This window comes from Elephas maximus, chromosome 15 (assembly GCF_024166365.1).
Source record: "Elephas maximus indicus isolate mEleMax1 chromosome 15, mEleMax1 primary haplotype, whole genome shotgun sequence".
NCBI classification, from domain to species: domain Eukaryota; kingdom Metazoa; phylum Chordata; class Mammalia; order Proboscidea; family Elephantidae; genus Elephas; species Elephas maximus.
In genome coordinates, this window is record NC_064833.1 from 25,347,953 (window position 1) to 25,364,028 (window position 16,076).

Below are 16,076 nucleotides of genomic sequence, written 5' to 3' on the forward strand. Positions count from 1 at the left end.
GTTCCTCATATGTAGTTGATAAATAAATATTAGTAAAATGAGTTGAAGAAATGAATGAATAAATAAATGAATAAAGAAGTCTCAAGGTAAGGGATTATGGGTTATCGTCAAAATCTATATATTGAAGTGTCTCTACTATTTGGTAAATGTATATACCTGGGTAAAAGACCTCCACAGTTGAGAGACAAGCAGGAAATTCTAGGTTATTTAAAAATTCCCCAAATAATAATAATAATAGGGAGAAGAAGAAAAAGCAGAAGAACAAGAATTATATGTTCTCATCAGCTGTGTCTCCCTCAGGACTTTCTCTTTAGTCCATGTTAAAGACTATCAAATCTAAGATTCTGAAAACCCCCTTCCATGATTTTGTGTGCATGAAGGATTGGAGATTGAATGGACAGGGAATCTACTTCTTAATTATGAATTCAAATCTTACTGAGCCAGGGAAATCTGAACTGTCCTTTCCCCAACCAAGTTCATACAAGGTGCTGAACTCTATGAGAAGATGGAAACTAAAAAAAGAGGCTTCATCTTTCTGGACCATTAATTATTCATAGAAAGTATTGCTCTAAAGAAATGCCAACACAGAGCAATCGTGCTATTTTTTACTGTGGACTTGTGCCATTTCAGAGGCAGGTTTAGAGTAGAGAATAGGAAAGTAACTGAAATTTTTGTTCATCAATCCTTTGTATACGCCAAAAAATATTTCTTCTTCATCGTCATTGCTGAAAAAAATTCAATAAGGCATTAGAAAAGAAATACGGCATTGATTTATTTAAGTCCCAACAAATCCTTCATTGAAGAATGAAGAATGAAGTTCACCTTTTAATGAAACCCCAGAGTTACATCTGATCATGATTCTAATGTACAGGCTAACTCACCATGGTTTATAATACCTTCGGTATAGCTGGTGCCTTTCTTCTTCCATAATACCCCAACACACTCCTAACTCTACAGATCTAAGCAAAGAGCATTTGACAGTACCATTGGACTTTGTACAACCACATGGCTTTAATGGCTGTGAATAAGATAATTCTCTATTTGCAAATGGGTAAACCTTTGAAGAAAGGAAATACAGGGCAATTATATTGATATATGCTTGTTGGCATGCCTAAAAGGGCTGCAATTCAGCTTGACATCTCGCATCACTTCCTAGCCTTTAAGGTTGAAGAAACACAAGGATTTTTTGCTCTGTGTGTTTGTGTTTTTTTGTTTTGTTTTTTTTACAACTCTCAAGTGCTATCGCTGTCTGACCACCATCCTTTTCACCATCAGGTTTCATGCCAATGACCAGGATCATGTCAAAACCACCCGTGATTATGAGATTATCATTAATCTCTCATGGACCAGACTGCTTCTCAAATGGATTCTTTCCTCCAATAAAAGATTGAGAGTGGAAGAGCATATTCTGATTACAGCCCCAATGGATGTCATGAGAAATATTTCCTGCCATGATTTGGGTGATAAAAAAGATGATGACTTAACCTGAACACACTTCTTCTTCTTTTTTTTTTTTTAAACAACATACATTAACATTTGAAAATAGAACTTAAACAGGTGTCCAGTAACAGAATGACAAACATTAAGTGTGAAATCTGAAAGTTAGGAAATTGAACTGCAGATGGTCACCTTTTTATTTTTTCTCTCGTAACATCCGCCTGTGCTGGGCTGTTAAGCGGCTTCATCACTGTCACACCATGCAGGACTTGTAAAACCAGAGATGTGGTTATTCAAAGGCAACATTTGCTGGGTGCCTTTAATGATTTCTGTAATTAGCCATTCAGACAGATTGCCCTGTGATCCAAAACAAGGAATGCAGGGAGATGAGCTGAGAAAAACATTTCCTGAAGGCACTTTAGACTCATTGCAGAAAATGAGGATGATCTCTTGGCAGGGTCCTCTGGGTCATATTTCATTGGGTGGGGATGGAGCTGGGGAGGAACAGTCTCCAGGAATCTATAAAACGAATATGCCTGCGAGCATTTTTTTCTTTTTGACCCTGAGTCCTAAAGGCCTTTGCTGACTTGCAAAGTTTAATGGATAAGCAAGTGGTCCAAATAGGCCAATGGCAATCTTGAGACCAGAAGAAGGAGATGCACCCGAATAGGGCAAGCTGAGACCACCTGAGAGAGAGAGAAAGGAAAAGCAAAGGAAGTTATACTTCCCAGCAACAGGTGAGGCCTGGGAGAACTCCGACTCGGCCTTCATTAAACTGGACAGTTATATTTTCTGTCAGCAAATGTACTTCGAGTGACTAATTCAGTTTTTACTTCAAAGAAAAAAGTGGAATTTTTCAGAGAGAGGTAGGAAGGGACTCAACTATTTTAATTAATCTCTGACTCCCTCACCAGGTAAGCGCTCTCACAGTAAACGCCTTTATCTCAGCAAGCCTCAATGGCTCTGTGTGAGAGAAAGGGCTGTTTAATTCTCACCAGCAATTTTGCCACTCTCTTGTGGGAGTTGTGTGGATGACCTGAAATCTTTTAAATTGGATGATATAAAACTTTGTGTTTGTGCACACATATACATGCACTCGTTTTTGTGTATAATAATAAATAAGAGCTAATATTTGTTTGTTGTCATTGTTAGTTGCCATCAAGTTGGATCCAACTCATGGCGACCTTATGTATAACAGAACAAAATGTTGCCCAATCCTGTGCCATCTTTATGATCATTGGTATGTTTGAGTCCATTGCTGTAGCTATAGTGTAGTACATTTCTATTGGCTCATCTTCCAACATTATATCAGACAATATTCTGTTGTGATCCACAGGGTTTCATTGGCTAATTTTCAGAGGTAGATTGACAGGCCTTTCCTTCTAGTCTGTATTAGTCTGGAAGCTCTGCTGTCCACCATGGGCATTCCTGCTGGTATTTGAAATACCGGTGGCATAGCTTCCAGCATCACAGCAACACACAAGCCACCACAGTACCACACGCTGACAGACGGGTGGTGGAGCTAATGTTTACTGAGTGCTGACCACATGTTATGCAGTGGTCCAAGCCTTTTAAGTGTTCTTATTTATTAATTTCTCATAAACCTTAGTAGGTAGGTTTTACTATCAGGAAACAGAGGAACCCAGCATTTAAGCTACTAGCTCGAGGTCACAGAGTTAATATAGGGAAGAGCTAAGATTCAGACAATTGAACTTCAGAGCCAATGCTCAATGGGTGAACATACTTTCCTTCCTGTCCTTTAACATTCCCATTTCCCATCTGTGAGCAAACATATGGGACCCATATATTTCTTTTATGGGCCCTAACATAACCACAGAGCCCTAGATAAATCTTTACTGGGTGCTGGGTGACAGAGAAGCATATTAAGGATGGAGGGGACAGTAAAGTTGGCCTGGGATCAGCACCGAGAAGAATAAGGCTTGTTGCTTTGAAAAACATGAAATAGTAAAGTTCCGATAGCCGAAGAGAAGGCAACACCACGAAGGACAGAATTCTACTACACTATTCCAGTAACTTCAATGGCCTGGAGTCCCAGCCATGCCAATAAAGGAGGTAAAAGGAGAGAGATACCTTTGAAACTGATGAACGGCAGCTGAAGCCCCTTGCTGGCACTGCTCTTAAGTCTTAAAATCTTCAAAATCCCCATTGCAAAATCCCACTTCTACAAATTGTCATGCACCTTGCCACAAAAATATCTATTGTCTGGAGTTTTCAGTTCTGCAGAAATGAAATTCTGAAGAAGTAGATTTCAGAGAAATAAGGGAAAAGGCTAAGGGCCATGGAACGATTCCTTTGGTTGACATATAAGCCACCCCCCTGGCATTCAGTGTGTTCCTGACATAAAATCAAAGATCAACGTGATTTTTACATATGATCCCACTTACATGAAATATCTAGAATAAGCAATTGTCTAGAGACGAAAGTTTATTAGTGGTTACCAGGAGCAGGTGGGAGGGAGGGAGGAAAGGGGACCCATTGCTTAGGAGACCCTGAGATTTTGTTAAGGGTGATGGAAATAACTGGAAACAGATAATGATGATGGTTGAACCACATGGTGAACATAATTAATGTCACTGAATCTTACAAAAAAAAAAATAAAGGTTAAAATGGCGAGTGTTTTGTTACATAGACATTTATCACACACAAAGCGGAACAAAACAGTATCAGCAGAACCCGTGCGTTTGCCTGTTCCACAAAATGTGGAAAACCAAACGCATTCAGCGGCCCTTGAGATAAGAGGAATGATTTGGCGTGGACCTGAACCTGCCTTTCCGTTTGGAGAGCCAGATGGGGCAGGAGACGTTAGGAACCCGAGTGGCTGTAATCTCGGTTGACTAAAACATGTTCACTGAGGTGGGGGACAAGGATATTTGTCTCTACCGAGCAGGACCAGCCCTCAGCAGAATGCTAAGTAGCTATTTCAGCAGTGCTGATAGATTTGCCGAGACGGCACAGATGTGACCTTCTCAGTCAAAGTCAATATTTTCTTGGCCCTCAGAATTTCAGAGAAACACAAATATAAATGCGAAAGAATGACAAGGCCCACATACAGCCCCGGAGTCATTGCTTCAACAATTATGAATGCCTGCTAGGCTTCCAGCACTAGACGCTAGATGCTCACAGGAACATAAAAATCATCTAAGACATAACTCCTGTTCTCTATAATATTAATAACCAAAAAGTTGCAAAAATTATGTTGTTTTGAGAACCACAGATTAGGAAGTTTCCTTTGCCAACAAAATTTTCCTTTTCAAATTAAAACCTGAAAAACTTAAGCAAGTTTTGCATATAGTCTTCCATTTGTCTAGAATGGCCTCTTCCTCTGCCTGCAGAACACCCATGTATAATTCAAAGCCCCCCTTGAGAGGGAACCTGGAAAGTAAGTGACAAGAGGTGGACCTGTTATGAGACATGCAGCCTGGACCTTCTCTTTTCCTGCTGGTATCTTGTCAAAAGGCAGCCATCCCAAGGTCCAAGCCCCCAAAACCAAAACCAACTCCACTGTTGTCAAGTTGATTTCCACTCATAGCGACCCTATAGGACAGAGTAGAACTGCCCCATAGGGTTTCTGAGGAGTGGCTGGTGGATTGAAACTGTCAGCTTTCTGGTTAGCAGCCAAGCTCTTAACCACTGTGCCACCAGGGCTCCTTCCAAGTCCCCACATCCCTCCACTGGTTTTCCTTCTTCCTTTATAACCTGTAAGTTTTCACACTTGTGTGCATCCAGTGTGCGTGTGTGCGTGTGTACAAGAACAGTGGTTTTCAACCATGGGTGATTTTGCCCCCCAGGGAACAAACATCTGGCAATGTCTGAAGGCATTTTTGATTGTCACAATTGGCGGGGAGGCGGAGAGAGGGAAGGAGGGATGCTACTGGCATCTATGGGGTAGAGGCCAGGGAGGCTTCCAAACATCCTACAGTGCAGAGCACAACCCCTTACAACAAAGAATGATACAGCTCAACATATCGATAATGGAGGATTTGAGAAACTGAATTAGAACACTTATTTTTCCATTTACTTCTAACAGAAACATCTTGATGAAAACAGAGTCCCCATTTTCAGATGAGGAATCTGCAGCTCAGAGAAATTAAGAACTGGCTCAAGGTCACGCAGCCGGAAGGATGCAGAAAGGGGTTGAAGCTGTGTTCCCTAGCTCCTGCTCGTGTTCATTCCTCTACCAGAGTTTCCTATTTCCACCATGTAACACACATCCCCTCCTTTTCATATCCCTGACACCACTGACATCACTTAGACTCTCTGGAGTAAGATCTTTAACAGGTCACCCCACAACCATTTCAATTGATTCAGGTTTCCTCTTTCCTTGGCCAGAATCTTATATATATAAAAAAAAAAGGGTACAAGTTTAGTGCTACCTATCACAGCGTATAGCAAGGCACCACTGCCAGTCCTTTTAAACTCAGCAATTTATTCATCTCATTCTTTTGAAGAATGTAGACTCGTCTTTGCATGCACTTCTGAAATAATGACTGATTGTCAATGCAGATAACTTGATGTCTTAGTTACCTAGTGCTGCTGTGACAAAAACAAAAATACTACGAGTGGGTTGCTTTGGAGAACATAATTTGTTTTCTCACATTTCTAGAGGATAAAAGTCCAGATCAGGGTCTCAGCTGTGTCAATTCTTTCTGTGGGCCTCTCGCCTGGTTTCTGGTATCTGTCAGCAATACTTGGCATTCCTTGCTTGTAGACAGGTCCCACTGTATGGGTTTTTCTCTGTGTGTACTCCTCCTTATAAGACACCACTCAGAAGTGATTAGCTTTAGAACCTACCCTACTCTGGTACGGCCTCACTAACTTAACAAAAACCCAAACAGGATCATATTTATAGTACAGGGGTTAGGATTTCAACATAACTTTTGGGGGGGCACAATTCAATCTATTACTCTTGGTCAAAAAGGAACAGCAAAGAAAAAAATTTAAAAGTATTCAGAGAGAAAACGTGGATGAATTTGAGGTAAAATAGATCTTGGTCTCAGCTGTTTTCTAACTTGGCCTTGTTTATCTCTTCTGCTTCATGTCTTTTGCTTCAACCCTCATTTAGCACCCTCCAGCCACAAGTTGCTGTTAGGTACTATCAAGTTGATTTCGACTCACAGTGACCCCATGTGACAGAGTAGAACTGCCCCCGTGGGATTTTCTAGGTTTTTTTTTTTTTAATCTTTACAGGGGCCGATGGCCAGATCTTTCTCCCAAGGAGATGCTGGGTGGGTTCCAGCTGCCAACCTTTCAGTTAGCAGTCAAGCAATTCACCATTGAGTCACCACAGCTCCAACCTCAAGGGCCCTCCTCAATGCTTAAAACGTACCAAGCTCTTTCTTCAGTATGTCTACTCATGCTAGAAACCTGGTGGCACAGTGGTTAAAAACTATGGCTGCTAACCAAAAGGTCAGCAGTTCAAAACTACCAGGTGCTCCTATGGAGCAGTTCCACTCTGTCATATAGGGCCGCTGTGAGTCAGAATTGACTTGATGGTAAAGGGTTTACTCATGCTATTGTTTCTTCTAGGACATGCTTCTTCCCACAATTTACCTACTTTTTTTTTCAGTTCTCAGCTTGGATTCCCTTTCCTCAGAGAAGCTCTCCATTGACTTCCCCCCAATCTAAAACAGCCTCTCTTGCCACTTTTTTCAGTATATTCTTAGTTGTTTGTTAGTGTAATGCCTATCTCCTCCACAAAAGGAAGTGAGCAGTCACCCATGCTGTTCTCTGTCTTTGTGATTGTCAGAGTCACGATGGCTCTGACAATTGCAAAAAAAAAAAAAACAAAATGAAGTCAAAATCCATGGTGACTTGGTTCATCAATGCTAAGCCCATAATTGGCATCAAAAAATATTTTTTGGAAGCATGAATGAATGAAATTGGTCAAGTTACTTAGTCTCTCTGAGTCATAATTCCTCTTCTGTATAATGATATTCCAACTTCACAAGTTGTCATTAGAATAAAATGAGATTACGTATCTAAAAGCCCAGCGTAATACTCTGATCAGAGTAAACCAGAAAAGCTCATTGCCATCCCGTCAGTTCCTACTCATGGCGACCCCATGACCTACGGAGTAGAACTCCTCCATGGTTATCTTGGGTGTAATCTTATGAAAGCAGATCACCAGGCCTTTCTTCTGTGACACCGCCAAGTTGGTTCACACTACCAGCCTTTAGGTTAGTATAAACCAGAAAAAACCAAACCCACTGCTGTCGAGTCGATTCTGACCCATAGCGACCCTATAGGACAGAGTAGAACTGCCCCGTAGGCGAGTATAGGTGCTCCGTAAACATTAGGCAGGATCTGGGAGGTCTCATCTTAACTCTGACGAAATTACTTTCCACGTGACCTGGGATAATTCACCCTGCATCGTTGTGTGCCTCCTGGTTTTCCATTATTATTAGGTTAAATCATACGAAAACACTCAAAAAGCAGCAATGTCATGTGGTTCAGTCCAAATGCTTAATTTGTCCTTTGTCCAGGCCTTTTATCCAGTGAACTAAAAAAAAAAAAAAAATCCAACAATTTCAGACGTATTACAACATAATATGTCAACAAAACAGACAGGAGGCATTTCCACCCTATGCAGCGCGTGGAGATGTTGATACACAGGAAGTCAAAAACTACTGCCCCAACCCGCTTGCTGCAGCAACCATTTGCGCCACCATTAGGCATCCCAATTCTCTTTTAGCCCTGACTTGCCTCTTCTTATTTTTGCTTCTAATGCTTCAAGGGAATTTTTTGTCAATTTGTTCCTGTCACTGATTCCTGATAAGACTTTTCAGAGTTCAACTTGACCGGGTCTCAGGATGCATTGTTTAAGGGAGATGGACTTTGTATTGCCCGTTGTTGCGAGCAGCTGTTTTTTTAGTGCCAGTCAGGAGTAATCTATACATACTTTCCTGTAATTGAACCCAGCCACTGATGAGTATATAATCCAACTGACTGACGGATTTGAATGCATCTTCGTTCATGGTGGATGGAGCTTAATAAAGAAGAAGATGTGCATTGCACTGTATCATGAGTTTCTCAAATATCTTCCTTTGATTATTTCTTACGTTCCAGAAACTGCATACTAGCATATAGTTGTCTGTCAAAAGTGGAAAGCTGACAGAATGACTGAGCTAGTTCCGGGGATCTTCACAGAAAAGGCAATCAGGGTCTTGGTCGGCTGGAGATTCCATCTGAATGGTGAGAGAGTGCACGGTGAAATTATTACAGAGGGCTTTAGTAATCTCTCTCCGAATGACCTGGCTGTCCCAGCTGGCTGCTGTTGATAAAGAACCACAAGCAGGATTAGCACTGATTATACACACATAGTCGACCGCTAAGATTCCAGCTCCAAGTCCTTTGTCTTTGACCTGGTGGAGTGGTGCACAGACAGAGTGCTCCAAAGAAAACAGGGTGGCTCTGCCACTCAGCTGCTTTCACCCAGACAACGTAGGGGGGAATTCTAGTGCAGCAAAGTGTGCTGTCACTATGGAAACTCCTCCTGCCCACAGCTCTCCCTGGGGTCTGGCACTCCTAAGAGCTGAGTGTGGAAGTGGAGATAAGCCCCGAGAAAAGCTGTGTCAGAACTTTGATTTCTCACACAGTCCTTCTCACCAGTCCCCAGGGATTTCAGGGTTGCAGCACTTGTATCTAATCAGAATTTTTATCAAACTGGTGACAGGACCCAGGAAGCATTTAGAGCTCCCTACAGACCTTTCTTAGAGCAGTAACCCTCACTGCCATCTTTTTTCCTGTCCCAAATGGTATCAGGAGGCTGTAAATTTCCCTCAATAGCAACCTGATTGTTTACTAGATTCTTCTATTTGCAGTGAAATATTGGTGCAGTGAATTGTAAATTCCCTGCAGGCAGATTGGAGCTCCTCAGAGAAGCTGAGGTCTGAGAAAGCGGAGTCCTAAAATAACTCTTACTGGCATTTCTGTACCCTGCCCCTTCGTAACTTTCTTGAGTTATTTTTAGCATTCTAACCTACCATCACCATCATCCTTGGCCTGAGTTCTCTCCTGAAGCCATGAAAAGACTCCCACTATCTATTTTCCCATCCCTAGGACATGTCATGGGGACCATGTTGGTTCAGTGGTAGAATTTTCACCTTCCATACCAGAGGTCTGGGTTTGATTTCTGGCCAGTGCACCTCGCGCACGGCCACCGCTCACCCATCTGTCAGTGGAGGCTTGCGTGTTGCTATGATATTGGACCTGGTTCTGCAAAGCTTCCGGACTAAGACAGATTAAGAAGAAAGGCATGGTGATCTATGTCCAAAAATCAATGAAGGAAAACCCTATGGTTCATAGCGGTCTGATCTGCAACCGATCATACAGATGACACAGGATGTCTCAGCAGTGTTTCATTCTATCGTACATGGGGTCACCATGAGTCAGGGGCCAACTTGATAGCTACTAACAATAGGACACATCATGAACAGAGCCATTCTCTAATTTAGAAACTAGACTTTAGTATAAACCCAACCTTCTAAGAATTTTCTGACATGGTTACAGAATTTCTAATCATCCTGTAAAGGAACTTCCATTAATCCCTACTAGCACCTAAACCATCAAGTTAGAACTTTAAGGATGGGACCCGTGTCTCAGTTACCTTTCTGTCATCAGTGCTAGGCACAGCATCTTACACACAGGAGATACTCAATTAAGATTTACTGTTGACTAAAAAATTTAAAAAAATTTTTTTTCTTTCCTATTATTGACCGCTAGGGTACCAAGAAGACTAAGTGACATCAGATTTTCAGAGTTTGGGTAGCAATTTAGCCCTCTGTTCTGTCATCTGCTATCCTCTGCAGTCTGCCTCAAGGGATGGCACTAGTATCATTATTGCTATGACAACATTGATAAGACGGTGCCCGTGGTAGCATAAAACACTTTACAATAGTTTTACAGGCAACAGTCACTAAGGGCAGCTCCACAAAAGCAGAGAAATTACTGACTTGACAGGACAAGGACTGACTTTTGTCCGTGGAGTGTACAACGTGCACTGACCTGTAGCAACATGAGCCGAGAGAATCACTTGGTTCATTGTTAGAGCCCAGATGTGCAGGCTGTGCACAGATACCACCCCATCAACAGCTAAGATGAGCTCTTTCACAGCATTGTAATTCAGGCCCTTTGGCACACCTGACGAAAGGAAAGAGTGGGAAGGTGTTGTTATTCAGCTATATAATAGCTCATTGAGATGGCTAAAAAGGCAGCAGTCTTGACCAAAGTATCAACTTGCCCTCCCCTTTTTTTATGTTTCTTATTTCAAATGTTTACAAATTAGATTTTTTTTTTATTTCAAAGGGTTTACCGTCAATCAAAAGTTCACAGACAAATAATAGTCACAGAATTTCCAATGCAATAACCAACGATCATAATAACCCTTAGTTTTTAGGGCGTTATTCATCTAATTGTGCTTTTCCCTATTTATCTTTGCATACATTCTCAAAAGAAAAAATGAAATAACATGGGATTTAGTAACAAACCATCTAGGTGAGCATTCTGGCTCTGCCTACTGTGAACTTTCCCAAAGCTTGGAACTTCTCTGATCATAAGCACCTTTATAGTAAACTCAGGGTGATAAGAACAATATCTTGTTCACATAGTTCTCGGAGGATCAACTCAGAAAATCTCTGCTCTTTGTAAACTATAGTGCTATACAAGTATTAGTTATGCAGTAGGTCACTTCTTTGTGAACTGTGTTAATAGGGGATCTCAACTTTGCAATGCCATCCTATTATTTGCTTTGTAAAATTTCTATTATTTTAGCTACATCCGTCAGGGTTCAATGTCCATGTTACAGAACCTAACCGTCCAACTATTACTCTTGTTTCCAAAGGGACAGTGTGGGGCACACAGGAAGGTGGGAATCCTGATAATCAATCAGTCATTTTTTTAGGATGAAGGAACTGAGGCATCTCTAGCCTGGAGAAGAGAAGACTAAGGAACTATGATCACTTCCTTCAAAAAATTGCAAGGATTGTCATACAGAAGATGAGAGGAGATAGGCTTTGGCAGCTCCAGAGACAGAAGCAGCACCTATGGTCTGATGCTATGTTAAAACAGATATTAGTTCAATCTAAATGTATTTGTTTGGTTGGTTTTTTAATCAACTCAACCAGCATAACAATGGATAAGCCATTTGATGGGAAAGGTATATTCCAGTCAACTAAAGATAATCTAAAGAGGATGCTGTAGACGGAATTTCAAAGTACTACTCTTATTTTGGAGGCCTGGTGGCACAGTGGTTAAGAGCTCAGCTGCTAGCCAAAAGGTCAGCAGTTTGAATCCACCAGCTGCTCCTTGGAAACCCTTTGGGGCAGTTCCACTCTATCCTATAGGGTAACTACAAGTTGGAACCCACTCAACAGCAATGGGTACTTCAGTTATTCTCAAGGGTGGTGCCAGAACCACCCACACCACAAACAAGGGTGTTCTTTGCACATACATATTTCTTGGCTCCATTTCAGAACTCCTGAAGGAAATTTCTATGGATAAGACTCTGAACTCTGCGGGCTTTCAGCACGGTTCTCAACCATGGATGCACACTAGTATTGCCAGAGGAGGTATTAGAAATCCTGATGACCAGGTTACACCCAAGACCCGTTAAATCAGAATCACTGGGGATGGGACCCACCATCAATATTTTTAAAGCTTATTTGTTGATTCTAGTGTGCAGCTAAGGTTGAGAACCCTTGCACTAACTTTTATAAGTCACTGAGCAGCTCTACCTCGGAATGGTACTCAACCTTGACTGCACATTAAAAAGTGCCAAAGGCAGACCTCGTCCCAGAACAATTAAGTCAGAATCTCTGTATGTGGGGCCCGGGCATAAGTGTTTTTTAAACCTTTTCTAGACGTTTGTAATGAGCAGCCTAGAACCAAGGATTTAAAGGATTTAAGTACCTTATTCATGAGGGATTTCCTCCTTGATAATTCTCTACAGTGTGAGCTTAGGTTTAATCTCACTTTCTATTGTTTTATGGAAGTAATGAAGAGCAAATTAAAGGAGTTCTTGTCTCAGATTGACCATAAAATGCATATGAAGTCACATGTAATAATTATCGCATTGTAATAATAAATATTATTATTGACAGCCTACCAACTTTATAGCAATTATCTCATTTAATACTCATAAGAACTTACAGAAGTACAAACATTTATATGATAATTACTCCATTGTTTGTAATGTCCATAAATAAGCAAGTATATCCATACGATGGAATACTTTGTAGCAATGAAAAAGGATGAGGTGTATCTGTAAATGTGCTAGCAAGGAAAGATCTCCAAGAAAAAAAGCAAGGTGCAGAAAAAAAATATATCAATGTGTAATGTATTTGCATAAAAAGACACACACACTTCACATATGTATATGTTGTTGATGTTAGGTGCTGTCAAGTCAGTATCGACTCACAGCCACCCTATCTACAATAGAACAAAACAGTGCCTGGTCTTGCGCCATCCTCACAATCGTTTGAGCCCATCGTTGCAGCCACTGTGTCAATCAATCTTGTTGAGGGTCTTATTCTTTTTTGCTGACCCTCTACTTAAACGAACATGATGGCCTTTTCCAGGGACTGATCCCTCCTAATAACATGTCCAAAATACATGAGATGAAGTCTCACCATCCTTGCCTCTAAGGAACATTCTGGCTATACTTCTTCTCAGGCAGATTTGTTTGTTCTTCTGGCAGTCTATGGTGTGTTCAATATTCTTCACCAACACCAAAATTCAAAGGCTTCAATTCTTCCTCAGTCTTCCTTATTCATTGTCCAACTTTTGCATGCATATGAGGCAGCTGAAAATACCGTGGCTTGGGTCAGGAGCATCTTAGTCCTGAAAGTGACCTTTTTACTTTTCAATATTTCAAAGAGGTCTTTTGCAGCAGATTTGCCCAGTGCAATACATCATTTGACTTCTTGACTGCTGGTTCCATGAGAGCTGATTGGAGATCCAAGTAAAATGATCCTCGACAACTTCAATCTTTTCTACGTTTATCGTGATATTGCTTATTGATCCAGTTGTGAGGATTTTTTTTCTTTATGTTGAGGTATAATTCATACTGAAGGGGTAGTCTTTGATCTTCATCAGTAATTGCTTCAATTTTTTCTTCACTTTCAGTAAGCAAGTTTGTAACACTGGAAGCTATACCACTGGTATTTCAAATACCAGCAGGGTCATCCCTGGTGTATAGGTTTCAGCAGAGCTTTCAGACTATGAAAGACTAGGAAGAAGGATCTGGTGATCTATTTCTGAAAAAAAAAAGTGGCCAGTGAAAACCTTTTGAATAGCAGCAGAACATTAATATAGTGTTGGAAGATGAGCCCCTCAGGTTAGAAGGTTCTCAAAATACAACTGGAGAAGAGTTGCCTCCTCCAAGTAGAGTCGACCTTAATGACATGGATGGAGTAAAGCTTTTGGGACATAATTTGCTGACGTGACAATACTCAAAATGAGAACAAACAGCTGCAAACATTCATTAATAATTGGAATGTGAAATGTATGAAGTATGAATCTAGGAAAATTGGAAGTTGTCAAAAAGAAATGGAAGGCATAAAAATCAATGTCCTAGGCATTAGTGAGATGAAATGGGCTGGTATTGGCCATTTTGAATTGGAAAATCATATGGTCTGCTATGCAAGGAATGACAAAATGAAGAAGAATGGCATTGCATTCATTGTCAAAAAGAACATTTCAAGATCTATCCTGAAGTACAACGCTGTTAGTGACAGGATAATATCCATACACCTACAAGGAAGACCAGATAATATGACTATTATTCAAATTTACACACCAACCACTAAGGCCAAAGATGAAGAAATTGAAGATTTTTACCAGTCTGAAATTGATCAAACATGCAGTCAAGATGCATTGATAATTACTGGTGACTGGAATTCAAAAGTTGAAAAAGGGAAGAAGGATCAGTAGTTGAAAAATATGGCCTTGGTGATAGAAACTACGCCAGAGATTGAATAATAGAATTTTGCAAGGCCAATGCCTTACTCATTGCAAGTATCTTTTTTCAACAATATAAAAGGTGACTACCCATGTGTGTATATATACACATACATATATATTACATATATGTGCAAATGCATAAATACTTTTTGAAATATACATGTCAACTTATTAATAGGTGTTATCCCTGAAGAATGGGACCGAGGGTTATGGAGACGGAGAGATGGGGAGGTTTTTTGTTTTCATTTTATACCTTTCTGTACTATTTTAAATTTTTACCAAGGATAAGCATTATTTTATACTAATGTAACTTAAAAATCAACCATCTTCCAGAAAGAAGTTACCTGCCGGTTTCAATAATTAGCTGAGGTAGCCCTGGTGCCTGTGCTTTTCCTTAAATAAAATAATAGAGATAAAGACCAGAGAAAAGCTGAAGTGACAGGCAGAAAGCGTGGAATGCAGTCATCTTAAATTTTACACCAATTTGACCTTTATTCCCCTTTAAGCCAATGGCATCTCTAATAGCAAAAACAGCTGCAGCTCAGCAGTTGGTCCCAGGAAAGAACATAGACATATCTGTGACTTGACAAGCCAAATATTCTTGCATTCAGAACTGGAAAGTTCACTTGCTACCCAGTGATGTTTTACTCCATTATCTGTTTCACTGTCTTCAACAATGTCAACAATTACCATGTCCACCAAGAACAAAACCCTTAATTGCATACTCTGTATTGAACACTAATGAAATGTGAGCTATCACTGAAGGCAACTGCCCTGAAAGTGTGTTGACATTACATCAAAAGTTGCTGGGCAAAAAAGAAAAAATTCAGCCAATGTCTGGATATTTTCAATCACCTGGATGTTTGATATAATGCAAATCTCTGGTTCTGACTGAATTTTCTAGGTAACATTCCTGTGCCATCATGTAGGAATCCCTATAAGTGTTCTGAAAATCCTAATCCAGTGGTTCTCAAAATCTGGTCCCCAGACCAGCAGCATCAGCATCTTGTCAGAAATTCAAATTCTTTGGAAACCCTGGTGGTATAGTGGTTAAGTGCTATGGCCAGCAGTTCAAATCTACCAGGTGGTCATTTGAAGCTCTACGGGGCAGTTCTAGTCTGCCCTATATGGTCGCTACAAGTCGGAATCGACTTGACAGCAACAGCTTTGATTTTTTGGTTTATTCCAGACTTGCTAACACAGGAACCATGAAGGTGGGCCCAGCAATCTGCGTTTTAACAAATCCTTCAAGTGACTCTGATGCCCCTAAAGTTTAAGAGCTGTTAGCCCATTCGGTTGTCACCCAGACCTTCCTGGTACTTATTTACTTGGAATGTAGAATAAAAAATAATGTCATTTGAGTCAACTGCAAATGGATACAACATTGATAAATCATCTTGCAAAATGTAATCAAGCACCTTATGTCTTTAATATACTTTGATATGCAAAAATAATGCTGCTGTGAGTCAGTAGTTCTCCCACTTCAGGTGCCATTTAATAGTGGGTTTTTTTTGGTAATGAAGATGGATTTGTTCTGATCAAGACTCTCTAATCTGGTCCTCCTGAGGCCATCTGCACTGGTGGCTGGCCAAGGATATGGCCACAGTCTGTTGCCAATAGTCAGGAATTTCTCAGTATGAGAATAAATAGGCAGTACAGGG

At 40.6% G+C, this 16,076-nt stretch overlaps 1 protein-coding gene across 1 annotated transcript in view; it reads right to left on the reverse strand.

The window, feature by feature from the left end:
* Positions 1–8,582: 8,582 nt before the first annotated feature.
* Positions 8,583–16,076, reverse strand: part of SLC30A8 (solute carrier family 30 member 8) — a 37,638-nt gene continuing 30,144 nt past the window's right edge. Inside the window, exons 7-8 of the mRNA XM_049853856.1 lie at positions 10,462–10,596; positions 8,583–8,728 (exon numbers count right to left, since the gene is read on the reverse strand). Of these exons, the coding sequence (XP_049709813.1) occupies positions 8,583–8,728; positions 10,462–10,596 (281 nt within the window). The remainder of the gene's footprint in view (positions 8,729–10,461; positions 10,597–16,076) is intronic.